Below are 25,913 nucleotides of genomic sequence, written 5' to 3' on the forward strand. Positions count from 1 at the left end.
CAAACAACTTTGCCTTAGCAGTGACCCACTAGCTTAATGCTAACGTAAAATGGAGAAAAAAAAACAGTGACATACTAATAATTTGAAGTGATAGTGGCAGTGTTACAACCCCTTTACGCAAGGGATACTTAAACACAAACAGTTCTCACAGGCATATATTTTAGAGATATATTCTTTATCCTCTGCAGAAAATGTCTATCAGTGAAGCTTACTGAGTGGTTCAGAATAGTAGTGACTCTTCTTTGTTTGTCTGTATGATTCTATTATACTTGCCCCTGGTGGGAAGGAGCAGCACAATGGATTGGCGTGAAAATTACATTATGAAAGTTTTTAATTCTTTATATGCAATGTAATTATGCTTAGGTTGATTAGCGATGAGTTGTCGATTAATCGATTAATCTTTTCACCCCAAGTTAAAAGTGTAGAATTTTTATAAATTGGATCCAATGAACAGACCTGATAACCGCGGTGCTCTATAAAGATGATGGTTTAGGAAGGGGCGGGTACTTATTGCTGTGTCTGGATATAGAATGACTTCATCCTGAGAGAGCCCATCCCCTCCACCCCCCACTACAAATGCAACACCACCCACCCGTGCTTGGATGTGGCCGGCATGACAGCACCTCTTTGGGTTCAAATTAGTCGATGCGGCTCCATCCCAACCCCCCAGCCCCTAATTCCCGTCAGACAGTCGGGTAATTTAATCGGCCTGTGACCGCCTGCAGCAGTGCACATACTCCAACACACATACACACTCACTCCATATCACACTGAACAAGTGACACAAGAGATGGTCAGGCCAACAAAGATATCACAGATTTTAATCGAAAGGTTTTTCATATGGTTACTAAATACTGTAGCACAGATCAGACCTATTGCTGGTGGGTCAGAAATATCACCAGCGATAAATGGGGGTTCACTGTTCTGTAAAGCCCCAAAAGTGGTACAAGTTGGAGTTCAGTTTTTTTATACATTTATCTCGTTAAGGAAGTTTATTGGTTACTTTTAAAAAATCTGCATAACGGACTTACAGTATTGTACTTTGGAGGTAGTTTAGTGTTCTCATGACTTTTAATGTTTTGCTATTATCTGAAGGGGCAACGCATCTGCTCTATGTTATATAATATAAAATTACATTGTATAAATTCTGCAAAATGTTCACTATTTACTGCTCGCGGGTGCCCTCAAATGCTTTTCATGCATATGCAGGCTACACAACGCATCTGCTCTGTTATATAATATAAAATTACATCATATAAATTCTGCAAAATGTTCACTATTTACTGCTTGTGGGTGCCCTCAAATGCTTTTCATGCATATGCAGGCTGTTCAAAGGAGTAACTCAAGCAGTATACAAAAGCCCCAGCTGTCCCACCACAAGCGTACAGGCACCACTCTATTTAAATATTCAATACAGCAAGCAGGGTGACAGAAGGTGGGTTTGACTGTGCAAACCTTAATCTCGGTAATGCATAGTCAGCTCCTTCATTTTGTTGTTTTGAAGGGGGCGGGGGGCACAACTAATACACACGGACACACTTGCACAAACTGTAAGGTTTACATATGCATAGACTAGTGTAGTTCACCCAGTGCACACATTTTATAATTACTATCACATTTTGTTTATGTATTTACTGCAGAATTATGTTTCCGTGATCCTCAACTGTGGGAACAAACACGTATGATGGCAAAGTGGCACTGCATTGGTTAACACGGTAATACAGGGTGTGCAAAGTATGGGACTCCAATCTGTTCTTTAATTTTGCCCACTAAGCATTTTTTTTTTGCATTATTTAGCCATTTATCCTGGATTCGCTGATTTAAACTGTTTTTATTCATTTGCAATTCTTTGTATTCCTTTATCTCATAAAATAGTTGTTTGATTGTCAATTACTTGTAACTTAATTATATGTATTATACAAGTGAAAATTTCGAATTAGAAAGTTGTCAGAATAAAATATTTTCAAATACACATTTTGACTTTTATTTTAACTTCAGACACAAATTATGTCAACTTTTCATTATAAAAATCTGAAAATGACTGTACTTATTATTTTATTTTATTTTATTTTATCTAGTCCTAATTCCTACGACCAGGAGGTGACGGTAGTTCTTCATGGTTCAATGTTTACAAAGGGAGTGTGTAATCGAACGCAGAAATACCAAAGCCCGCCTCTACCTAAATATGATTGGCCGCTGGGTGACAACCTCCGAAAATACAGTTTTCCGATTGGCCAGCGGTCCTAGTTCGTCATTCTTTGACAGACGCTGGAAAGCGAACCGCTTGCTAAAAACGAAAGCTAACTGCGGAAGAAGGCAGGCAGCAGAAGGGAATATGAAAGCAAAATACTGAATTGCTTGAATTCACGATGTCCAAATTCCCTTTTATGTAAGGAATCCAGAAATTCAACTGTGTGACTCTCTACAATTATCGTGGGCAAGGCGGGCCTTTTGGCTGTCAACCACAGCAACAACACCTGAACCAGTTTCACAGCTCGACCTCGCCAATGTGCCGTTTGTTTACCTCCTCTTCGAAAGAGCGCCTCATCAAATGTAAGATACTTTTGACCTTTAATTTGATTTTGTCTTTTAATGCAATATCCCCCTTTTTCGTCTAGTTCGGTATGATGATTATCCGCAGCTGGAGGGGACGGTTTGTGCTGGAATGGAGGTGAGCTTGTGCAGTGGATATAAGCAGTCTCATCACCAAAAGCCGTTTTTTGAAAATATATGGACTCAGATGAATCATCTCAAAACGTCTTCTCCATATTAATGTGACCTTTAACCTATGCAACTTTGAATAAAATATCTATGTCTATTTTCGAGATAGGAATGAAAAATAAACACACCCTCTCATAACTGTGATGTGTTCAGAAATAACCAATTACATTCAAAGTTATGTTAATGATAGTCAACACACCTAAAACTGCCTCTGTTTAACCCCAAATAAATTTCTGATTTTCTCGTGATATTGAGTTGGCTCCAGCTCACCCGTGACCCTGATGAGGACAAACAGGATACAAACATGGACAGTTGGATGGCAATCATAACACATTATTTGGTACCCTCCTGTGGTGGTGTCACAAAAAACAAAATACACTTGGGGTTATGAGCTGAAGTCTTACGTGACTTTGCAAGGATCAGTCTAAAATGCTCAATGTAGGAAAAAGAAAGAAAAACGTCAGATGGATAGCACCAATATTTTGAATTTTTTTTTCAGTCATTCATTTAGTCAACACCAAAATTAATGTAGATATCTGTACTTATGCCCACTCCAACCTCTGAAGTTTTTAGAACAACCACTGTAATAGTTTGGATTTTATGGACATTAATCGACATAAATGTGTATTGAGCACGTTTGGAGGAGAAGATGTTTATTTCCGGTAAACTCTTGCTTGACTTTTGAGATGCAATTTCCTCTTTGGAAACTTCAGATTTTGAGTTACTACTGTCTTGGCGCATGTGCTACATACTGTTTCAAAATTAACCGATGTACCTTCTGTCATGTTGACCTCCCCCCACCGACCCCGAACGTTGTCACCTGGGCTGCAGTCAGTAGCGGCGGCTGCGACGACACAACATTGACGCTGCCCTATCACAATGGCGCACTTCGACACGGAGTACCAGCGCCTGGAGGCGTCGTACAGCGACTCCCCGCCGGGCGAGGAGAACCTGCTGATGCACGTCCCTGAGGGCGCTAAATGTAGGTGATGCATAACAAAGACAAATCGTGAAGTCCAATAACAATATACTTAATGGACCTTTTTTTTTTTTCCAGCCCAGTGGCACCACATCGAAAACCTGGACCTGTTTTTTCAGAGAATATCCTTTTGAGCTTATGGTCCTCATCTCGCTATGTTGGTCCCAGTAGAGGTCTGAGACAAAAATGTATATCCCAACACAGTAATTTTATATCTCGATAACAATGTTTGTAACAATGTATTTTATTTATTAATCTTTTTTTTTTTTTAATTTTTTCTTTTTACAAATTTACAAAAAAAAGGCTGTGATTTTTTAAAGAAAATTTTTTTTTAAGAGAGCTTTTGTTGTAAGTTAGCATCTAATGTTTTCTTTCTCTGTCCTTTGCCTTACTCATTGAGTGTCTCTCCCGCCCCAATTTGCGGCGCAAGCTTCAAATAATCTTCATGCGGGAAGCGGCAACAGCTGTGTGAACGCATATTTTGCCAAGTCATGTCGAAACGGAACAGACGAATAACTAGCGCTACTCCTCTGATCCAGTAACTTGTGAAACAGCGTGAAAGCAGCAAATAACCGGCTGGAACGAATAACAGTCTGTCTAGTTGGGACCTATTCCGATTTTCCTTAACCTATTTTTACGTCTATAATTTGCATCAGAAGAATGGATTCACGTGTATGCTTTTGGGAGAGATCTTTGAGCTGGTGTACGCCATAGCTTCTAAAATTGTTTCAAGTATATATTTTTTAATATGTACTGTTTAATTGCCTCCTATTGGATGCTGTGTCACCTGTGCAGTCAGTTGGTGTTCGTGGTGGGCTTCACCGTGTTCCTCGCCAACTGCGTGGACTACGACATCCTCTTTGCCAACAAGTTTGTCAACCACACAGATTCCTCCAAGGTCACCCTGCCTGACGCTTTCGTGCCTGTGGACGTCTGCAGCGCGCGGTAGGGCTGGCCGGTTAATCGATTCTGTCGGTTATTTAAGTTTATTTGAAAGGATGATTTAAAAAAAAAAAAAATTCGAAGTCACATGAGCCAATATATTTGCATATTGTTTTCCATTTAAAGAGATCGAAGCCTGGTGACTTTGTGCCCATTTTATGCTGCAAAAGGCGCAATTTAATGACACGTTATCAACTTTTGTACCGAGGTATGTGGTCTTGCCACACCTGATATTGTTGACCGTTTAACAACAGGAATTTACCAAGGTTTGTGTTTGCATACCTCTTGCCAAAAGAATACATTTTTCCAAAAGTTGATGGAAGCTATTGGGGGGGGGGGGGTGGCATGTCAAAGCATGTTTGTTGTCATTAGAAATAAAACAAGACAGTCTTTTGGCAAACTCGGATACATTTTACAGTAATCTTTATCAGGCCATCGTGCCTGTTCAGTTTTTTTTTTTTTTTTTTTTTTAATGCCCCCCTCCTCATCTGCAGTTGAGGAAATATGGCAAATGTCTTTAACATCCAGTCTACACCTTGGTTATTAAAATACTATTGTTGTTGTTGACAATGCTGTAAAAAAAAAAACAGCATTAGTAACACTTATCAATTGTGCCGGCAGCATTCGAGACAACGCGTTTGTCATCTTTGTGCTGATGATCTCCGGCGTGTTTTGGCTCCATCGCCTGGTGAAATTCATCTACAACGTGTGCTGCTACTGGGAGATCCGATCCTTCTACATTCATGCCCTCAAGATGACAATGGTGAGACGAGCCTGTCTTATCATTAATACCGTTGTAATAAATAAATAAATAAATAATGTAACTCGTGTTTTTATTAGTCGGAGCTGCCGTACGCAACATGGCAGGAGGTTCAGGCCAGGATAGTGGAGATCCAGAAGGAGCACCAGATCTGCATTCATAAGAAAGAGCTAACGGAGCTTGACATTTACCACCGCATCCTCCGCTTCAAAAACTACATGGTTGCTATTCTACCGTCTGCCACATTGTTATTTAATCGAATAAAGCGCCATGTGAGCTCAGACCATTTTGCTGTCTCGTCTGCAGGTTGCTATGGTGAATAAATCTCTGCTTCCTGTGCGCTTTCGACTTCCTCTACTTGGAGATGTTGTGTTCTTCACACGGGGCCTCAAGTACAACTTTGAGCTCATCTTCTTTTGGGGGCCAGGTTTGTATCTTCACCGAACTTGTTTAGATATTTTTTTCATGTTGTCATGACGGGGTCTTGTGTGTTAAATTGTGAGGAAAAAATAATTCAATCTCCATTGTATTAAGGCTGTAACATGACAAAATGTGGAAAAAGTAAATCGGTGTGTACACGTTATTTGTTGTACAGTAAATAGATAATTTTTCAACCCAAAAAGTGACTTTTAAAAAGTTGCATCGACCTGTATCCAAATGAGCCCAAACAGTATCATTTGCTGAATTTCTGCCTTGTTTTCCTCCTTCAGGCTCTCTCTTTGAAAACGAGTGGAGCCTGAAGCCTGAGTATAAAAGAGGCGGGAACCGTCTGGAGCTGGCCGACAGACTGGCGTCACGGATCCTGTGGATCGGCGTCGCCAACCTCCTCTTGTGTCCCGTCATCCTCGTGTGGCAGATTCTCTATGCGTTCTTTAGCTATACGGAGGTACGGATTTTCACAGACTCATTCAAACTCGAGATTTCGATCAAGCGTGACGATGTATGTGTTTGTACGTCAAGGTGATCAAGCGAGAGCCCGGTTCTCTCGGTGCACGATGCTGGTCTCTGTACGGCCGATGCTACCTGCGCCACTTCAACGAGTTGGACCACGAGCTCATGTCCAGGCTTAGCAAAGGCTACAAGGTGAGTGGGGTGTCTTGGCCGACGCAGTATGTTTGTTCCAAGCAAGAATGACAAAAACTCATGATACTTAGAGGTGGGTTTTACAATTTGTCGCCATCTTGAGGCATCTAAAGTCAATTACTAACCGCAGCAAGGCTGTCCCTGTCTCTAGCAAATAGATTTTAACCTTGAGTTAGCGCGGCAGTTTGACAGACATTGTGATTTTATTCATACATATTATCGTGCTTGTATTCTTTTATTTATTTTTCTACAAATTACAACAGCTCCCAGGTGTCTTAATAAGACGCTTTTTCCGCCCCAAAACAAAACAATCAAAACACTTCACACCTCTATTTTGACCCTTGCTGAATAAAATTATGATGGAGTGGTCCAGTCTCATGCAAACGAACCACCGCTCACTGCGTGTGTGTTTGAGAAAAAGTGAGCGTCCATAAAAGCATGGACTCTATTTTCATTCCTTGGGGCAGCACTTCATCATCAATGTTACCTTTCGATGTATAACGTTCACTTCTACCTCTTGTTCCTATTTTACATGCAGGCCGCCTCCAAGTACATGAACTGTTTTCTCTCACCTCTGCTGACTGTGGTGGCCAAGAATGTCGCTTTTTTTGCCGGCTCCCTCCTGGCTGTGCTGATCGCGTTGACCATCTACGACGAGGACGTGCTCGCAGTGGAGCACGTTCTGTCGTCGATCACGCTGCTGGGAGTGTGCATCACAGTGTGCAGGTCGGGACTGTGTTCCATTTGGCGGCAAAGTTATCTTCAATTTAATCTCATTGTAAAAATTGGAATTGCCGGTATATGGGATTCCGTTTCGTCCGCAGGTCCTTTATCCCTGATAAGCACATGGTGTTTTGTCCCAAGCAGCTCTTGCGAGTCATCCTGGCTCATATTCATTACATGCCTGACCACTGGCAGGGCAATGCACACAGATATGAGACAAGGGACCAGTTCTCACAGGTCTTCCAGTACAAAGCCGTAAGTATGAAAGACAAATCCGGATGAAATCGCAACATTTATACCCGGGGTGGGCAAACTTTTTCCTTTAAAAACATAATAAAGACAAGTTAACTAAGGGCAAAACTGTCTGAAGCTGCTGAGCCCAGTCGTGACTCCCATCATCCTCATCTTCTGCCTGAGGAGGAAGTCGCTGGAGATCATTGACTTCTTCCGAAATTTCACCGTGGAGGTCGTGGGTGTGGGAGACACTTGCTCCTTTGCGCAGATGGACATCAGGCAACACGGGCACCCTGCGGTAAGGATCTTTGACTTTATTTCTGGTAAATTCATGTTTTTTTTCTTGTTTTGCAAAAAGTTTGAATTGTGCAATTATGCTGTTAAGACGAACGACTAGTATTATTTTCTTCCCGTTGTTATATTATTATATTTGTGGAGCTGGATAAGCCTATATGGGGTATATGAAATATATTGATCTGACCGTGACTATCTTACTATATCATGGATTGTTAAATAATACGTAACCAAATTTATATTGCAAGTGTTTTTCTTTTGTTTGTTTTTGTTTGTTTTTTTGGTGGCTGTTTTCCAGTAATCATCCGCACGAACTAATGTTACTGAAGACTCACTTAGCAATAAGATGGGTTCCAGAAAAGTAAGCACATACAACCATGAGTAGGCAGGGGTTGTTCCCCCCGAAATATCCCGTTGAATAAACTTGGAATTCATCAATAAAAAATCAATTAATCGCCCAGCTTTATAGTTGCCAGTGAGTAAAAATCTTTCTCTGCCTCCACAGTGGATGTCCGAAGGAAAGACCGAGGCGTCCATCTACCAGCAAGCAGAAGACGGGAAGACGGAGTTGTCCCTGATGCACTTTGCCATCACCAACCCACAGTGGCAGCCCCCACGCGAGACCACGCACTTCATCAGCCAGCTGAAGGAAAGAGTTCAGCGGGAGGCCACCGGCGCTCCTTCGGATGCTCATCCGCTCTCGCTCTCTGAATCCGAAGTACGTGACCACACTTCAGCATCGCTCTGTTGACAATACCTTCGCTGATTTTATCTTGTTTTTTTTTTTTTTTTTTTTTTTTAGCCGAGGAGCCTGATTGCCAATCTTTTGGTGGCGCCGTCCACTCTGGCCTCCGTTCATTTTGGCCGGGATGGTTCATCGAGCGGTCACGCGGTGGTGGCCAGTGATGCGGTGGCAGCCTTGCGCTCACTTTCCCCGATCAGCAGCAGTCTTCCCCTGAGGGGCAGCTTTAGTGCTGCTTACAGAACCGCCGGCCACGCCTCCACCATGAACAGAACCATGGCAGGGTCTGGGTATGAGATATCACTCACAATATTACGGCAAATAACGTATTCGCCATTCGGCAATTGTAAATTCACCAATTGGTAGATTTATTTTTTTTTAATCTTTTGACCACGTTGTGCACATTTTTTTTGTTGCGTCAGTTTAAATCCTTCCATCAGGAGTGACTTGAACATATATGAAGCCCAGAAAAGTTAAAATATTCAGTTAGATTGTATACTGCAAAAAACTTCTCATGCAAAAGAAAAAGTAACTAGACAGAATATTTTCTTCAAGGCTTAAATAATACAACAAAAAGAGGATTTATCAGAAATCATTGAAACGTAATAATATCATGAATATACAGGGCCAGTTTTGGCAGGGCTACGAAAACCTGGCTCATGTTAAACTGACGGGGCCACCACCCCAAAAAGGCAAAATGAAATACCCTTTCACTGCTGAAAGTCAGATCGGAATCCATCAGCACACCAACTTGGTCTTGGCTTTTAAAAAGTAAATGCGTGCATTTTGTAATAGCACTCCTCTTTTTTTTACTGCCAGAATCACTTACCTCACTTTGTTGTTTTAATTGTAAGGAAATTTTGGTTCATCCAAAATCCGATGTAAATTGGTTGCTTGGAAAACGAGATGCTTAAAACACGTGATGAGCTACTAGTCGAGCTTAATAAATTTTGAACAACTGAATAATACTTTATAAAGAGCGTACTCCTTAGATGTTACATGATTAAGGCCAGTAGTCAGTCACCAAATTTGTCATTTTGCCTTATTAAACCTTGTACACCGTCTTTCTTCCCAAAAGAACGGATGCCCGAACCCTGAGTTCCGGCAGCAGTGCATGGGAGGCTCAACTCACCAGTTTAGTCTTGTCAGAGTATGCCTCCACGGAGATGAGTATCCATGCTCTTTACATACATGAGGTAAGTGGAGATGTCCTTGAACCTGCCCATTTTTCTTGAACACCCATTTGTGTCCACCTCCTATCGATGTTTTCATATTGGCACATTTTTCAAACCATAACAAGCCAGCCTGCTTGTTAACGTCAGCTTGATCCTGCACCATCCATTACACCATTGGAACACGCTCCTTCATTTGCCAGCCGGAAGTAGATGTTAAGTCCTTTTCCAAACGTCTGCTCTTTTCGCTCAGTTGCACAAACAGCAGTCCCGCTGCGATGCGCTCTCCCGCCACACGTGGCACAGGCAGGAGAGCGACGAGAGCAGCGACAGCATCCCCGATGAGGTGAAGAGCGTGTCCGGCTCCCGCTACAAGCACTTCCCCCGCTCGCACACCTTTCCTACCACGGTGCCCAGTCCCACTGCCATCCCCTCTTCAGCTTCCGAAGGCGCCGCCGCCCCAGAGACGATGTCGTCACGACAGGGTGACGGCAACCAGCGCCCACACAGCGGTAACTAACATGACACTGAGGAGGACAAGGTCGGGCAACATGCGGGCCGGGAGAGCATACAAATATAATGTGCGAATGTAACACAGAAATGTTCATTGTCCGGTGAACACAAAAAGCAAAAATCTGCCCGTAGTTGATTAAAAAAAATGTACCAGTAATAATAATACTTGATGGGGGGGGGGGGAAAACAGAATAATTTACTGAAATATTATAAAATGTAATCTACCCCCCTCCCCCAGATACTTTCTGTACAGGAGGGAAGGTGACGAGGTCCGCACGTGTGCCGATGGGTGGCTGGGCAGAAGAGTCGCACCAATCAGCACCACGCCGCCCCGAGTCACTACCGGAGGAGAGCTCTGAGGACGAGATGCCACCGCACGTACACAAGGTAGCTTTGAAAAACTGAAGTCGGGGGTGGGCTACATTAAAATCTTTTTTTAAAAACTAATTACCGGTAATTGTATTGTAATTTAATCTGAATACTGTAAATAAACAGAAATAAACTGACGTCTCTGTTGCTTTTCTTTTCAGGTTTGTTGACTACATCAGATCACCCAATGAATTTCTTCCCTTCAAAGAGACTTCAAAACACCACCTTTCTCTTTGGACCTTTTTCCTGGACTGATGCAAAGAATAATGTATTAGAATGGAACCTGAATTGATTTTTGGGTTTTACATTGGTCATTAGAATGATCATGGGGGCCTGAATAACTGAATAATAATGTTCCTGTGATTGAAATGTTTGTTTTTGAGACACGAAAGGCAAATTATGTTCTTTTAAAGAATGACTACACACTACTCACAAAGAGTTGAGATTCATCTTTCAGATATGATTTCAGGATGAACCCAAAATGCACTATAACCTCTACAAACGAACTTAATTTGACTTTTATGCACGTGCCCAACTGTTGAGTGTTTCAGTGATTTTTCAACTCTCTGTTGCCGGACAAGGAACAATTCACAACAAGTTGTTTGACCCATGAATGGACCCATACGTTTCGTGGTTCAATGAGAATTGGTTTTTAAATTGGCCTCTTTGTTATTGCTGTTCACAATATGACGTTATGAGACCACCGCGACGCCTGACAGTGAATTTTTTTTTTTTGAGTATGGACATGTATGTACAGTATACCATTACAATGTGCGCCGACTCGAGCTTGCAGATTGAGCACGAATCAACACCATGCACACTTTGCATTACCAAGTTCTGTGCTTATTTAAAAAAATAAAGGGATGAGTTATGCGCACTTGCAATGAAAAAAAAAACAGATTTAGGTTTTTGCAGCAACCGTCTTGAACGTTACAAAAATACTGAAGTGAAGCCTCCTCGCCCATTAACGCTAGACCAGAGAAGAGCTGTTATTCCATCATAGTAAAAGCGCCATGACTCGAAATGTGATCGATTCACAATTCTTGATGCACTTTAATAACTTGGTGTAGCTTCACTTAGGTTATTTGCATGTGTCGCCTGAACGTTTACGTTTTTAAGGGTTTTGTTAAATTATGATTCACGAAAGGGATGTGCCATAAAGTTGATTGTAAATCGAGTGAAATGCTGATGGTTAAAGTGTATAGACCTTTTTGTTGTTGTTCATAGATATTGTAAAACACAGATTTGTACAGAAGTAAATTCAGCCATTAAAATTACGTAATCGAATCAATTTGTCTTGTCTTTTCTGCAAGGAAACGATATTATTCCGCTTTTGGATCCGCGCCTGTTCGAGGATGCCTTATTAATCTATATCCGAACACTACTTCCAGAGCCCGGATAGCTCAGTCGGTAGAGCATCAGACTTTTAATCTGAGGGTCCAGGGTTCAAGTCCCTGTTCGGGCGTCGCTCTTTTCTTGCACACACATTCAGGAAAATACAGATTGACTGAGGTTCATTTCGCGTTTAGTTTTTTTTTTTTTTCGCGTTTAGTCAACTGTATTTACGTTGATAAAGTGACGTAAAATGTCGTCATGATTTGACTTGGTTTAGCACCTCCAAAATATTACGCTAACAGAAAGTAAACTTTCTTGGCTATGCTATTTATATTTGTTCGATATACTGGAATGAAATTTATTAGACGTGTAATATTTGCTTTACTGTTTACTGTTATCCCACAAAACGGTGCTTCTCCATAGTGAAACAGCTGCAGGGGTTGACGACGAAGATGAGAATGAGGACCTGCATCATAAAACAAATGGCCAGAGTCTTAGGTACAAATGCGCAGTTTAATAAATTAAGTCCGTAATACATTCAACGCATACTGTGCTACACTAAACGACTGTACTTCTACCAACGCGAAACTGGCCACGTTGTCGTGGTACAGTTCCATTGTCCTGTCTTGATTGGCTCTCGGGGAAAAATTGTCCATGCTTGCAACAACAGGACGCGATTTGATTGGTCATGAAGTTTTGACATAAAAGAGGTGAACCCATGAGGGGGCGTTTCCCTTTTTGTTTGTGCCTCATTTACTCGCAATACCATTGGTTGAAGACATGGAACGCGAAGATTTTGATTGGTTCTTTCGTTCAGACAACCCGAATTTAGTTGGCGGCCATATTGAATAGTTTTTGACAGTTTTGCATCTCAAGGAAGATTGAAGATTTCTAAATGTCAACTTATGTTCGTAAGGAATAAAAGCTGTGCTTTCCAATCGGCTCGGGACGCTTGTCCTGCATTTTAATGCTTTCGTCTTAACCAGGAGATGGACGAAGATGAACGACAGAGGAAACTAGAGGCTGGGAGAGCGAAGGTTAGTGACTGGGCTAACAGTGCGCGCACGCTAATGTTGGTATGCTAGCAGGCTAGCCTACTCTTTTGTCATCGATTTATGTTGTTCACTACTGGGCTACGCTCAATTCACACCACTTTTCCAACTGTTCAGGACTATGTCTCACCTTTTCATGGTCACTTGTGAGAAGCACTGATGGAATTGTGACGTAAGTCATTTGGCGCGCTTAAAACGCGGGTTAGTTGCACCATTCATGATGACAATAATATCGCTGGGGGTCAAGTTTTGAAATCGACACTGTAGTTTTGCACCCAGACAGTAAAAAAAACAAAAAAAGTCGCTTACGACTCAAAAACGCTACTGTTTTTGTTGCACTTTTTGAATACAGAAAAATGTCACTTTATTAATATATTCGCCGGAAATGTAGCGAAGTAAACTGGTTTCACAAAGCTTATTTACTGTACTTTCGGAGAAATTGGTCGTCACAAGTCTTTAAAGGGGAAGACACCCCAGTTTGTTCTGTGCAAGAAAGGGCTGTGTATGCCATCATTAGAAAAACACGGTACTCTGATGTTAATACTCCATTCGTGGAATAAGAAACAATAATTGGAGGGATTCGTCAATCCCTCCAGGAGGCGGCCATGTTGGGACCGATGGGACAAAGTGACGTCGGAACCAGAGTAGCGCTTTTGCCGGCAATGGCAGCAGTTGAGTAAGCCTGGTTTGTCAAAATCGGACAGGAACGAACTACAACTGCGCCAGGCTGTCGGCATCAAATGGAATTGTGCAGATTTATTGGTAATCATATCCTGGTGACTGCAAATGCAGTCAACATGGACACTGGGCAAACATGGTTCTGGGTGGCATTAATGTGGTTTTAAAATTGGTTACTTATAGTTTGAGGCAGAACTTTTTTTTTTGTGTGAAATTTTTGTGGTTGACTTAGACGGTTTTTTCCTTACTAGCCGTAAAAGTAAACAAGCAACTGCTGTTCTCCAACAGCTGATAGTTTGTCCATTGGCGAGCAACACACTACAGAAACAATTGTTCACATTTTCTTGTCCCATTTCTTGTAATCTTTAGCACTGACTGGCAGTCTTCTTCACATCTCCTCCGGGATGCACTTGTCTTCACATAATCAAAAAACAAACATAAAACATTGAAGTTAGACTTAATAACCCTGGTCAACAAAAATTATTTCAATTCAGATTGTTGTTGTTTGGTGACACAACACTAGATAAGCCTTATTCTACCAGCTCCATGTTTCATCGTCCGTCCCTGATATTCTCTATGCAGAAGTCATCAAACATGCCACGGAAGCAGTCGGTAAGTAAGGATAGAGGTGTTTTAACTTTATTCTTTTGGATTCAAAACTCTTGCGTGTGGTCAATCAGGGTGTTTTGCCTTTCTCCGCTCAAACATTTCACTGCTGCGCTTGTGCAAGGAGGTGTGGTAAATCTCATGAATGGTGTTGCTATGGTAATTTGGTGCTGTCGCTTTAATTTGCAGTTTTGGTGCGCCCGCTCACCCCCACCCCCCAAATAAAAATCCATATTCAGTGTATTCTTGTCAGGCGTCTCAGGCACAGGTTTTGATGATGACAAAATTGTAATATTGCGCTCAACATTTTTCTTTGACTGCGGTTTAGTCACATGCAAGCGGCCTTGGGCTCGGCTCGGCGCTTCTAATATGCCAGTCACGGGATTATTTGTGCTGTGTTCAAGCAGAGGCCATGAACATGATTATTTAAAAAGCTACCCCAACAGTCACTGATGATCCTAATGAATCCTTTATTCGAAAACAGAAAAAAAAAAATCACGATGTACTATCACAACAGTCGCACGTTGATGACTGAGCGAACTAAATTTCCCGCAACACTGATTGGACAAGCGATGTAATGTGATCATCTGCAGCGGGCGTATCATAATTGACATATTGAGTCGGGTCTGTCTTAACCTCCAAGGCAGAGGCTCCGTCGAACCCCTGAGACCGATTCACTGAACCCCGAGGGTTCGATGGAACCCAGGTTGAGAACCACTGATATATATCAACAAATAAGTTAATTCAAAAGTAGAATATAGCTCCCAAGATTATTGAGGGTCTGGCTAATTAATTAACCTTCCTGTTGCTCGGCCTGTACAAAGCATAAAGGCAGTCGTAACAAGCCGGTTTACCCAACACGCGCATGCGTGTGACTCCACACACAGAGCAACAAGTAGTTCTCCCAAGGCCATGTCATCTTGAATCGAATTGAACGCTCCGTCGCACACACACACGCACGCACGCCTCGTGCTTTGTCTCCTCCTCTCCGTATGATGAGTCCCGATGCTCCTCCCTGTTTTCCTCTGTCTAGACTCATACCAGACCCTTCTTCCGAGTTTGCGTGTCCCTCGGCTCCGTGCAATGCTTACATGATGATGAGAAGTGAATCAGTGACGGGAGAAATTGCCACCGGCATCTACAAAATGGTGGTCACATGTCGATGGAGGGGCTTCAGGAGGGTCTCTCACAATGTGAACGAGTGGTCTGATTTAAGCCGCTTAAAAATGGGAGCGCGTGAAATAGGAAGAAGGAGAAGCATCATGAAGTGGATTGTAAATGTTTCAGAATGAGCTAGCTCAAATTTTGCATGAGTGACCTCTTCTAAGCTGAAGTTTGGGATTTCTTCCACTTTTTATTGTACCGCATTGATTCACCAGAATGATGATGATCAACGGCACAGACTTTTTGCGACTCTTCACTTTTTCTGTCCCTTTGCTTTTCTGAGCTGTTAAAAAAAAAAAAAAAAAAAGTCCGCCATGCTGCTTGTGTGGTGGTGCTCGGCGGTGCTGACCTACGTGTCCGTCTACCTCTCGCTCTCCTTCCTGCGCAGCTTGCTAGCTTCCGACAGAAGCGGGCGAAGAGCCGCGGTGCGGGGGAGGCGAAAAAGGCGGCGAAGAGGACGGGCCCGGCTGTCGCGCAGGATGACGGTGCGGCGCAAGACTCCCACATAGTGCCGCCGCCGAATCACAATGAGCTGGATGGGAACTCCATACATGAGGTACTGTAAATAGTTAATCGCCTCCACCTGCAGTATCTTCTCAACGATTCAAACTAATGACATTACAAAAGCCCAATTTTAGCAACCCCACATTGGCTCCCATAACAGCATCTTTTTTTGTAACATTTTAGTTTTTTATTTTTAGTTTTTTTCCAGGGAGAAGAAAAGCGTCACCTCTGTATTGTATGAATAAAAACATACAGGAATAAATAGGACATGCCCGATTAATTGGCCGACCACTTTAGTCGCCCAATATTAACTTTTTTAAAATCAGCCAACCCCCCCCCCCCATAGTTTTTCTTTTCGTGGCTATAAAAAAGAAATTAGGTTCAATTCATGTTAAGAAAAAAGTAAATGTGAGCACAAAACACATTGCTGCAAGGTAACCACACGAACTGACTGTGGCCAGAAGTTGTGAAATTAACGAAACAATATAGTGGCGGAATATCTGCAGCTCGCTCGTAGCTCAAGTTTTTGCTCGAGACACAAGGTGGAAAAAAAAAGATCAAGTATCGTCATGTAAAAAACTCATAAGCTAAGCTACCTCTATACTAGTGTCTGGCTCTGCGCTACCAAAGCACATCAACCCTCCCAATGTGATGGTGCTTTCTATCATCTTCTTGGTGTCAATGCTTCTTGTTTATTGGATACTTGTGATTATATCTCATTTGGGTTATTTTTGATCGAGACAAAGGCAAAAACCGACAACTTCTGTATGGCAGCCTGATATGTGCCTCGTTGTGCTAATAGCAATAAGCTAATTTGCCGGGCGAGTCCCATTTTTCAAAGCGCTTTTCAACCATGTGTTTTCCAAGGGGCTACCTCAATCGTTATTCTTATTATTATGTATGAAACACTGCTAGTTTTATTTATTTTTAAACAATCCTCAATTGTATGATTCCAATTTTCCTTTGTGGTGGGTGGTGACATAATGGTTGAAACGTCTTGGGATGTGCAGTGTCACCATGGTTTGCATCCTCATTGCTTGCTTTCGTGAGTAACCCCGCAACCCTCCTCTCTCTCTGTAAACATACATTACAGAAATGGGTCACTAACCATCATGTTGCCTGCGAGCTGTGTTGTCATGGCAACCTGGTCCGGATTAACTGACATTTGCAGCCTTTTTCTTTTTTTTAATAAACACAACAAACCAGTGTGTGTTGTGTGCATTTAGAAATATATATATTTTTTCCTCGAAAATATACAAAACAATGACAAAACCTATTGAATCTCTACGTCTGTCTCCGTAGGATGCATTTAACCCCAAAAATGTGGAGGTTCAACGACAGAAGGATGAGTTTCTCAGCACGGAGGCGAGCATTTCCCCTGTGGGTGAACTTAGGGATGAGGAGCTGCTTGCACTAACCAGTCAAGAACAGTTGCAGGTACACAACATCATTGCACTGTCTTGGCCACACGGGGTGTCTGTCTTTGGATGAAAAATAACTTACATTTTCAATATAACACATGTAATTGAGCCGTCAATGTGGATGACTGCTGGTCTATATGTCTGGGGTCAAATACTGTACCACAGCCAACTCATGGTCAATTTATACAGATGAGCCAAGGCGGCATCTGGCTTGGAAGCACATACCTCGGGTCGAAAGCTACCAACATGGTGACAAACCACTAATTTTTACAATGTAAAATGGGCACCTTGTCTTTGGAACTGTTCAGCACGAGTGAACCATGATTGCCTTCCACCGAACTCTTTGCTTTTCCTGCAAAAAAAGATTTTATTCCAATTGTCTTTTTCTTAACAAGAATTGGTCTTGTTTAAACGTAAATCATGAAGCCAAACATTTCCCCCCTCCCCCCAATCGTTGCAGCAGTTAAAGCAGGCCGTGGAGAAGCGTAATGAAATCATCGCCAAGCTCAGCTCCAAACTGCAGGAGGCCCAAGCTAGTCGAGACGAGGTCCAGCTGGAAGTGCAGTCCCTCGCCGGCAAGGTCCAGGCCTTACAGAAACAGCTCCAACAGGTATACTCAATGCACAATTTCTGCCCAAATGACCAGGAATTTTACTGCGCTGGTTCCATAGACGTGACATCTATTGCGATACATATTGATATTGAATTATCGCCCAAGCCTAACGAACGCCACATATCTCAAAGCCTGTAAATTGGGGCATGCTTAAGTCCAGTCATTGGAAATCAATTTGTGTCTGGAAACTAAACTTGAATCTGTCAACGTTCTGTGACGCAGACGAGTGTGGGCTTTCAACGCCTTAAAAATCAGCCAGGCGCAGACCTCGGTGACATCACTAAGAAGCAGCAGCTGCACAACTCTCAGAATGAGGACCTCAGCATGGAAGATACGTCAACAGAGCAGTCGGGAAGCGCTGACCTCGGCTCCCGAACCAGCGCCGAGGGATTCAGCACTGACACCGACACCGAGACGGACGCCACTCTGTCCGAGCTGAGGGCGAAGCTACAAGAGGAGAAGGACAAATGCCTGCGCCTGTGTTTTGAACTGGAGAGAGAGAAGGAGAATCACCAACATGTGCTTTCGTTAATGGAGGTCGAAAGAAAGGACCTGCAAACCCAGCTGAGCCAAGTCCGGAGTCACTGCCTAGAGGAAAAGGAGGTCCTCGACGGAGAGTTGCTGCAGCTGAGGAAGAAGCTTCAGGAGGAGGAAGAGTCACAGAGGAGATGGTGCGAAGCGGAAGCGGCATTCACCCGCCGTCTCCAAAACTTGGAGGATGAGCGACTAAGACAGCAGGAGGCTGTAACGAAGTTGAAAGAGGAGCACAGAGAAGAGCTGGAGAGAGTCAACCGGCTGTTGGAGGAGAGCACAAAAGAAGTCATGGGATTGAAAGCTTCCAAGAACCTCCAGAATCAGGACAAAGCTGGTTTTAGTTTTGCTGAGATCACCAGCGCCGACAAAAGCAGTGGTGAATCGGGACCTGACCACGACGCCATGAATGTATCGTTATCTAGGAACCATCTAATGGAGCGCTACTTTGCACAATCTTCACTCGTTCACGTCACGCCTTGCAGTCAGCTGGACATCGCTTCAGACCAAAGGTTTGGCCTCTCTTCCTAATTTTTTTTTTTTTTTTTTTTTTTACCCTCTGGGCTAGATGCTGTTGTGTCCACCTCACTACTTTTTTTTTCCATAAATGTAAATGTAGTGAAAGTTACACATGGTGGGTAATTCTATCCATTTTCCTCATTTCTAATCTCGGCTCTTTAAATATATTAACATTTTACTGTTCACGTCAAAATTTTCATTTTGGTTCCTTTTGGCCAGTTGAAATTCATGAAAATTACCCACACAAAACGAACATGGCAAGCCGGATCTGCCCTGTGGTCCTCAAGTTTGACACCGACGCCGTAATTGCCCTTTGCCTTTCTTCTTACAGCTTTGAATTGAACAGCGACGTCTTCTGCGACCAGCCTCTGCTGTCCATCTCCAACTGTCCCCCCAAAGAGGACTCGGACGTCCACGACAAGCCCCCTGGCCTTTGCGCTGCCGGTAGTTCAAATGCCCTGTGGCTTAACGACTCAGTTTTTGAACCAGTGGGGACGAGCGGCGTTTCCGAGCAGCTATTCAGAGGGACAGACCTCACCAAAGAGCTGCTGAATCAACAGTGCGGGGAACTGCGTCAGGAGCTTTCTATGAAGGACCATGACTTAAATGTGTTGCGAGAGGAAGTCTGCAAGACCACCGAAGAGCTGGAAGAGGCTAGGAGCAGGTAAGACTGAAAACTGAAAAGTGTTGTAGATGTTAGAGACTTAAGTTACCCATTTTTTTTTTGGACTTGGCTTCCTAGAACTCATGTTTAAACCAGTTTTTCTCTTTTACGCCATCTTTGTCCAGGTGGGCTCAAGTTACAGAGGAGCTCATGGAAGCCAACAGGCAGCTCGAAGAGGAGAAGGAGTGGAGGAGATGCGCTGAGGAGGAGATGAACTTGAAAAGCCTCAAACAAGATGGCCTTAAGAACAAAACAGCTGCCTTACTCGAGGAAAAAGCTGCGGTAAACTCAGCTGAAACTTCCCTACTGGTCACTTCAATAGGGGAGAATGAGACTCCTAACCTGTCTTATCAAAACCAACAGGAGATGCTGGAAGTGTCTTTACCGGAGATTAGCCAGATTGATGATGATACTTTACATGCTGACAACTGTCTCCAAACACTGCAGGTACATTCATAAAAAGACGAGAAATATAATTCAGTATCACCTCTCATACATAGCTTATGGAATGTGTCCCATAGAGACTACTAAAATGCTTTCATAAACACTAATAATGTAATTAAACTGTTATGTGTGTATGTCTCCTTGCATATTATTTCTTTCTTGTATCCACTATTATTGCTGAAATAAGGCAAATCTCTCTCTCTCTTTCTCTCCCTCCCTATACTCCAAGGCAAATTACAAAGAACTCATGTCAGAGCTGGAAGAGACGAAAAGAAGGTATCAATCCACATCTGTCCTGCTGGACGAGAAGACTATGGCGATTGGCCAAACGGCGGAGGAGCTCCAAAGCACACGTGCCCAACTACTTGGCGTCCAGGCGGAGCTAAAAAGCCTGCAGGTAGAACTGGAGAAGAAGTGTAGCAGCTTGCAAAGTGCTGAGAAGCGGAGGAGTGAACTGGAAGCTGAAATCGTCAACCTGGAGGAGGCCCAAGCTCTGGCAAACCAGGAGAAAGATAAATACTGGAGCAAAGAAGAGGAGCTGAGCGGACAGATGATGAAGATGGAACAGGTTCTCAGGGAGGAGCTTGAACACTTTGAGAACTTGCTGCAAGCCAAGGATGCAGAGGTGAGACATAACACAAATCACAAAAAAGTTAGTGTTTGTGGCAGATGCCATTTTCACTTCAGATGAACTGAGCTTCAGCACTTTGTTTTTCATCTACAGTTGGCTGAAGAGAGAGAGAAATGGGAAGATGAGAGACAAGAGAAGAACAAAGAAGTTCAAGATGTGAGAGAGATCCTTGAGGAGCTGAGGAAGGAGCGGGAGGAGGAAGTGAAGGCCTTGATGGAGAGGCAGGTCTTGGCTGTGGAGGAGGCTACGGAGAGGCTCCGGTCGTGCCACCAGCAAGAGACGGCAGACCTCCTGGATCAGCATCAACAAGAGGTGGGTACCGTGGAACTCCTCATCTTATACAACTGCATGATGTCATCGTTGTTGAAAAATACAGTGACATTTTTTTCTGGTTTGTAATGTTTAAAAAATGTGCGTGGTGAAAACCGTTACTGTGAGCTGTCGTTATTTCCCCATCTGTATGAACGTGAAGGTGTCAGAGTTGAACAGCCGCATGGAAACGGAGCTGCTGGCGCAAAAAGCAGCCATGGAGCAGGAGCAGAAACGACAGATCAGCCTCATTAAACAGGTATTGAAGATGGTGTAATGCCGCAGTATGGCCGTTTGTTAATTCTGACTCCTGAGCAGAATCCTGAAATTTTTTTTGTTGCATTTATTTATTTTAGATTTTTTTTGGGGGGGAGTGGTGGGTGAAAATTGGTTAATTGGAGTTGTATTCATTTCTTATTAAATGATTGGGTCATGTATTGTAATCAACAAAATGAAAACAATAAAATAGTATTATTTACACATCCAACATAAAATCTGTTTTTAAATTACTGGTTAATTAATTATAATTTAACTATGTAATTATCAAATTGAAATCAAACATGCAAACTCCACACAGAAAGGCCTGGGCCCCGAATCAAACACATGCTCTCTGCACTGTGAGGCGGACGTGCTAACAGTCGACCACCTTGCCGCCACTTAACATTTTCCCATTAATTACTATTAAATAATTGCTTATAATTCAATGAACTATATTCACCTTTTAAATTGTATTTTATTATAATTACCAAATTTTAAAATGGGACCCTTAGTCATAACCATTATGTTGTCTTGGCCGCACATGTGGCAATATCAGTCCTTTGGAAATGCCCAGCTCTGTTTGAAGTGATCATTTTTAAGAGTCTCCTGTTGTTCGTGAACGTTTCCTCCTGCAGGTAACTGAACGACAGCATGAGCGGACGGTGTCGGAGCTGAAGGAGAAGCACGACGAGGAGCTCAGTTGGCTGAAGACGCAAGTCTCCATGGAGGTGACGGAGAGTCTGGAGGCTGCACACCAGGTTGAAATGGAACAGGCACGGGTACAGAAATGAAACGTCAACCTTGCAATGAGCTTGAAGCCTAGTATTTGGACCAAATTTGAGAGAAAGTGGTTGCCGACACCTTATTGCTGCCTTCTCCTCTGAAGGCCAAGCAAAGCCGTGAACTGGAAACCTTGCGCCTGAGCCTGATGCACCTCCACTCATCCCAGCTTGAGGTTTCCCAGGAGACCGCCCTCGCAAAAGTTCAGGCCTCCCTGCGGGATCAGCATCACTTGGAACTGGAGCACATCAAAGAGGAGAATGAGGCACAACGGCACCGACTCCGTGAGTTGCATCAACGTGACATGGGTGAGTGACTGAGTGTAGGCGGCTTCAGTTATTCCTTTTTAAAAAAACAAACGTCTTGTATCAAAAGTGTTTCTTTTTGTTTTGTTTTTGTTTCTTTGTTCAGAAGAGTTGAAGCTGAAGTTTGCGGATGAGAAAGGTTCCATGGAGGAGAGGCAGACGAAAGAGATAAATGTCAGGCTTTTCAAAAGACTTGATTGAATGTGTTTTCATATTAATGCAATTAGATCATTTTGTTTTCTGTTCTTTTTTTGCAGGTTCTACGGTCAGAGTGGGCAAGCGAAGCTGAAAGGACCCAGTCGAGACTCCAGCAAAGCCTTGCCAACACTCAGACAGAACTTGCCAAAACACAGGCCTCCCTTGCCCAGACCAGCCAAGCTTTAACCGAAGCCAAGGAGTCCTTGTGCCACACTCGGACGGAGCTGCAGAAGTCAAAAGGACGCCTGGAGACTTTAGAGCTCTCCAGTCAGGAGGAAAAGCAGAAACGGGAAGAGGAACTAAAGCCGTCCTGTGCTGACAAGACTGTTGCTGCCTGTAAGTTCTGTGCCTTTCATTGCACGCTCCCAAAAGATTTAGACCGGAAAGTTTTCCCAATTTATATTTTCCACTTTTGGTTATGTTGCAGCCTTATTCCAAAATGGATTCAACACATGTGGTGCACACAATTTTGAGGGGAAAATAAAATAATTGATTCAAATTTGGAATAAACCTGTAACAAAATGTGCTGTGAATACTTTCTAAATATTTGAACTTAAGTATTTTTTTTCAAAATGGCATTCAGGTTCTCTGGAGGAGTCGATGTCTGGCCACGATGTGCTGCTTCAGGAGAGAGAGCAGCAAGTCCGCCAACTAGTGGAGAAGCAGAGGCAGCTGCAGGAAGAGGTGACTAAAGCCGGTTACTGTACACATGTACTGACAGTCAAGTCAAATTTGAGTATTTTTCCTTTATTTCCATCAAAGTCTCACATTATGCTTCGCAATTATCCTCTAATGTGGGATTTTCTCCCTCTAATCTACTTGAAATTTGTTTCGGCTGTGGCCACCACGTACACTCAACAAAATTATAAACACAATACTTTTGTTTTTGCTCTCTTTTCTTATCAGCTAAACTCTGACATTTTCTGTTCACGCGAAAGGACAAGTTCTCTCAAATATTTCTCACACGCGTCTTAACCTGTGAGAGTGAGCACTTTTCCTTTGCCGAGATATTAAACATAGCGTGTAAGACCATATGGTTGTTGCACAGGTGTGCCTTAGACTGGCCACAATGAAAGGCCACTCAAAATTGTGCTCTCATGCTTTGGCTCTGTCAAGCAGGTGTCACGGCTGCAGGAGGAGAAAGATCTGATGAAGAAGAGCTCACAAGAAGAATTAGGTCAGCTGGATAGCATGAGAGCAAGCCGTCAAGAGCTAGGAGGTGAGATTTATTAATACAACCTGAAATCAGACCAGCTTTTTATCATAAGTATGGATTTAACACCCTTGAGAACATTCGGTAGCATTTTTGCATCAACTGGTTCCATTCTGTCATGAAATGCGGCTTCACAGAGGAAGGTCAAAGCTGAAAATCTTTGGCATCAAGCAAATGCAGCCCTTTTTATTGTTGTCATCTCAGAGCTGAAGGAGCAGCTGCTGGCTCGTTCGTCCCGCGTGGACGACATTGAGCGCATCAAAGCAGAATTTACCGAACAAAAGCGTGAAATCAAAGAGCAGAATGAGGCTGAACTGGAAAGCTTGAGGAGGTACTGTATTTCTAAACACGACGGTGATGTCTTTTTGTGTTTTGTTGAAATAGAAACTGGTCTCCTTATTATGGTTCCCAAATGTATTTTTTCCCAACCTTTAGTGTGCCAAGGCACATATTTGATATTTAACAATATCATGACACACACCCAATCAAATAAAACAAAGTATTTAGTTTACTTCTGAGTTCAATTCGTTCAGAGACCAAGCCCTTAACCCCATTTACTCATATTATGTCAAATAACAAAGAGAACGGAATGAAATTAACTTGTTTTGTAAAGTGTAATTAATCTGAAAGTCACACACACACAAACTGTAATATTCGGGTATATAATTTCATTGCAGCAGTTGACAACATTATGACTGTGCCCCAACCCCTCTCTTCAGGTACTTTGAGCAGCGATTGCGAGTGTCTGAGGAAAGCTATCGAGAGGAAATTGCTCTGCTCCAGCTGAAACTGGTGGAAAGTGCTTTGGAGGAGTCTGTGCTTAAAACAACAGACCGCAGGTAAACCAGCGAAGCCACCTGAACTCGTATCCGAAAATACTCTAAACATTTTTCTCATCACCTATTCGCTTCAGCTTCGTACCTCAAGATCCCGCTGAAGAGGAAACGGATGACATGCAACGTGACACCAGCCTTGAAGTGGACAAACAAAAGGTATTGTGAACATGGCTTCTTTTGCTTTTGCCAAACTTGCTTTAAATTGCAATCAAATTCAAACGGTCAGCACTAGGCAGGATCCTGTCTTTTAAAGCTACGCTTTCTCTTCGTGTTTTGGCTTTCTTCCCTAAACGTGGATTTTAGGTCCAGTGAAGACTCGACATTTATTGTCCATAGGTGTGAATGTGAGTATGAATGATTGTATGTGCTCTACGAGTGGCTGGAACCCGGTCCAGGTGTACCACGTCTCTTGGACAGTACCAGCTGGGATAGGCTCCATCTCACATTACCTGAAACAGGGAGATGCTATATGAAAAGAATGGATGGATGAATGCTTTTTTTTTTTTTTTTTGTTACAATTTGGTATTTTTCAAGTAAAATGCAATTTTTTTTTGTATCGGTTTATATACCACAGCTGCGACTGTGCTGTCAGAGCTTTCAAATTGACTCAAGTGCTTGAATGCATAGACAATGTGTATGATGTCTCAATATTTTGTTGTATCTAGAAAATGCTTGACACTCAAATGGAGGACAAACACATCCTCGAGCTCAGTGACCTACAATCATCCTTTAAGGAAGAACTGCAGCAAGTAAGAGATGTTTGTCCCATCTTTAACTTTTCTTTTTCACATGAAATTAAGTCTATATCCCCCTGCCCCCTCTCTGCGTGTTCGGTTAGGTTCGTTCAGATCTCGCGGACCATTACTACAGTGAACTGCAAGCGGTGAAGAACCGCCATTCCCTGGAGCTAGAGCAACTCAGAGCCAAACTTTCTGACCGTCACATACAAGGTGCTTTACTATAGCTAAATATTTGTTTCCCGTTTGATAGGCCCGGGCAGTTCATCAATAAGTTTGTGTTAGTGTGGGGTGAATAAATCATTTATTTTCTCTCTTGTAGATATCACTTGTGTCCACATGGAGGTGGCGAGACAAGTCGAGGTGAGAGGATGATGCTAAATACTTTGCAAATGGCTGCTCTATGACACAATGTTCTCATTTCCATCAGGTGGAGGTTGAACTGCGGTTATGGTGCTGCACCGAGGAGCTACACACCAGCTTGACCCTCATCCACACCCTGGAGAACACGCTGGCCGACATGAACAAATGCAACGCGGAGCTGCGCATGACGATCGAAAAGGTATGGGGACAATTCTTCAAA

At 42.9% G+C, this 25,913-nt stretch overlaps 2 protein-coding genes and 1 non-coding gene across 11 annotated transcripts in view; all 3 read left to right on the forward strand.

Moving 5' to 3' along the window:
- Nucleotides 1–2,252: 2,252 nt before the first annotated feature.
- Nucleotides 2,253–11,819, forward strand: atg9a (ATG9 autophagy related 9 homolog A (S. cerevisiae)). Its single transcript, XM_019872611.1, has 20 exons — nt 2,253–2,553; nt 2,619–2,671; nt 3,553–3,703; nt 3,779–3,822; nt 4,339–4,403; nt 4,496–4,645; nt 5,264–5,405; nt 5,483–5,623; nt 5,709–5,829; nt 6,113–6,288; nt 6,363–6,485; nt 7,024–7,211; nt 7,310–7,477; nt 7,575–7,740; nt 8,242–8,454; nt 8,539–8,768; nt 9,557–9,674; nt 9,904–10,162; nt 10,402–10,550; nt 10,694–11,819. Exons 3-20 carry the CDS (start codon nt 3,601–3,603, stop codon nt 10,700–10,702), a joined length of 2,565 nt encoding a protein of 854 aa, XP_019728170.1. The 5' UTR covers nt 2,253–2,553; nt 2,619–2,671; nt 3,553–3,600; the 3' UTR covers nt 10,703–11,819.
- A 105-nt stretch (nt 11,820–11,924) lies between these two features.
- On the forward strand, nt 11,925–11,997 carry trnak-uuu (transfer RNA lysine (anticodon UUU)). The gene has a single exon. It is a non-coding gene; the product is annotated as a tRNA-Lys (tRNA).
- Nucleotides 11,998–12,704: 707 nt separating this feature from the next.
- pcnt (pericentrin) overlaps nt 12,705–25,913 on the forward strand; it is a 37,313-nt gene continuing 24,104 nt past the window's right edge. For 5 of the 9 annotated variants that reach the window (XM_019872450.1, XM_019872459.1, XM_019872453.1 and 2 more), the window contains exons 1-24: nt 12,705–12,904; nt 14,180–14,209; nt 15,756–15,923; nt 17,174–17,308; nt 17,753–17,902; nt 18,128–18,948; nt 19,287–19,619; nt 19,745–20,066; nt 20,293–20,688; nt 20,788–21,006; nt 21,167–21,262; nt 21,897–22,040; nt 22,148–22,349; nt 22,453–22,520; nt 22,604–22,880; nt 23,128–23,228; nt 23,661–23,763; nt 23,962–24,088; nt 24,477–24,596; nt 24,671–24,749; nt 25,259–25,342; nt 25,432–25,543; nt 25,653–25,693; nt 25,761–25,892. In XM_019872450.1, the coding sequence (XP_019728009.1) occupies nt 12,857–12,904; nt 14,180–14,209; nt 15,756–15,923; nt 17,174–17,308; nt 17,753–17,902; nt 18,128–18,948; nt 19,287–19,619; nt 19,745–20,066; nt 20,293–20,688; nt 20,788–21,006; nt 21,167–21,262; nt 21,897–22,040; nt 22,148–22,349; nt 22,453–22,520; nt 22,604–22,880; nt 23,128–23,228; nt 23,661–23,763; nt 23,962–24,088; nt 24,477–24,596; nt 24,671–24,749; nt 25,259–25,342; nt 25,432–25,543; nt 25,653–25,693; nt 25,761–25,892 (4,308 nt within the window). In that variant the 5' untranslated portion in view covers nt 12,705–12,856. The remainder of the gene's footprint in view (nt 12,905–14,179; nt 14,210–15,755; nt 15,924–17,173; nt 17,309–17,752; nt 17,903–18,127; nt 18,949–19,286; nt 19,620–19,744; nt 20,067–20,292; nt 20,689–20,787; nt 21,007–21,166; nt 21,263–21,896; nt 22,041–22,147; nt 22,350–22,452; nt 22,521–22,603; nt 22,881–23,127; nt 23,229–23,660; nt 23,764–23,961; nt 24,089–24,476; nt 24,597–24,670; nt 24,750–25,258; nt 25,343–25,431; nt 25,544–25,652; nt 25,694–25,760; nt 25,893–25,913) is intronic. The other 4 variants (XM_019872451.1, XM_019872452.1, XM_019872457.1 and 1 more) reach the window with 4 other exon arrangements.

Source organism: Hippocampus comes, unplaced genomic scaffold, assembly GCF_001891065.2.
Source record: "Hippocampus comes isolate QL1 unplaced genomic scaffold, H_comes_QL1_v1.1 scaffold92, whole genome shotgun sequence".
Classification (NCBI taxonomy): Eukaryota; Metazoa; Chordata; class Actinopteri; order Syngnathiformes; family Syngnathidae; genus Hippocampus; species Hippocampus comes.

Bases quoted from the DNA above. Each gene is read 5' to 3' on its own strand.
- atg9a (XM_019872611.1), top strand. From the start codon at position 3,601: ATGGCGCACTTCGACACGGAGTACCAGCGCCTGGAGGCGTCGTACAGC. The intron at 6,486-7,023 runs GTGAGTGGGGTG...TTTTACATGCAG, and splicing joins GGCTTAGCAAAGGCTACAAG to GCCGCCTCCAAGTACATGAA. The intron at 8,769-9,556 runs GTATGAGATATC...TCTTCCCAAAAG, and splicing joins AGAACCATGGCAGGGTCTGG to AACGGATGCCCGAACCCTGA.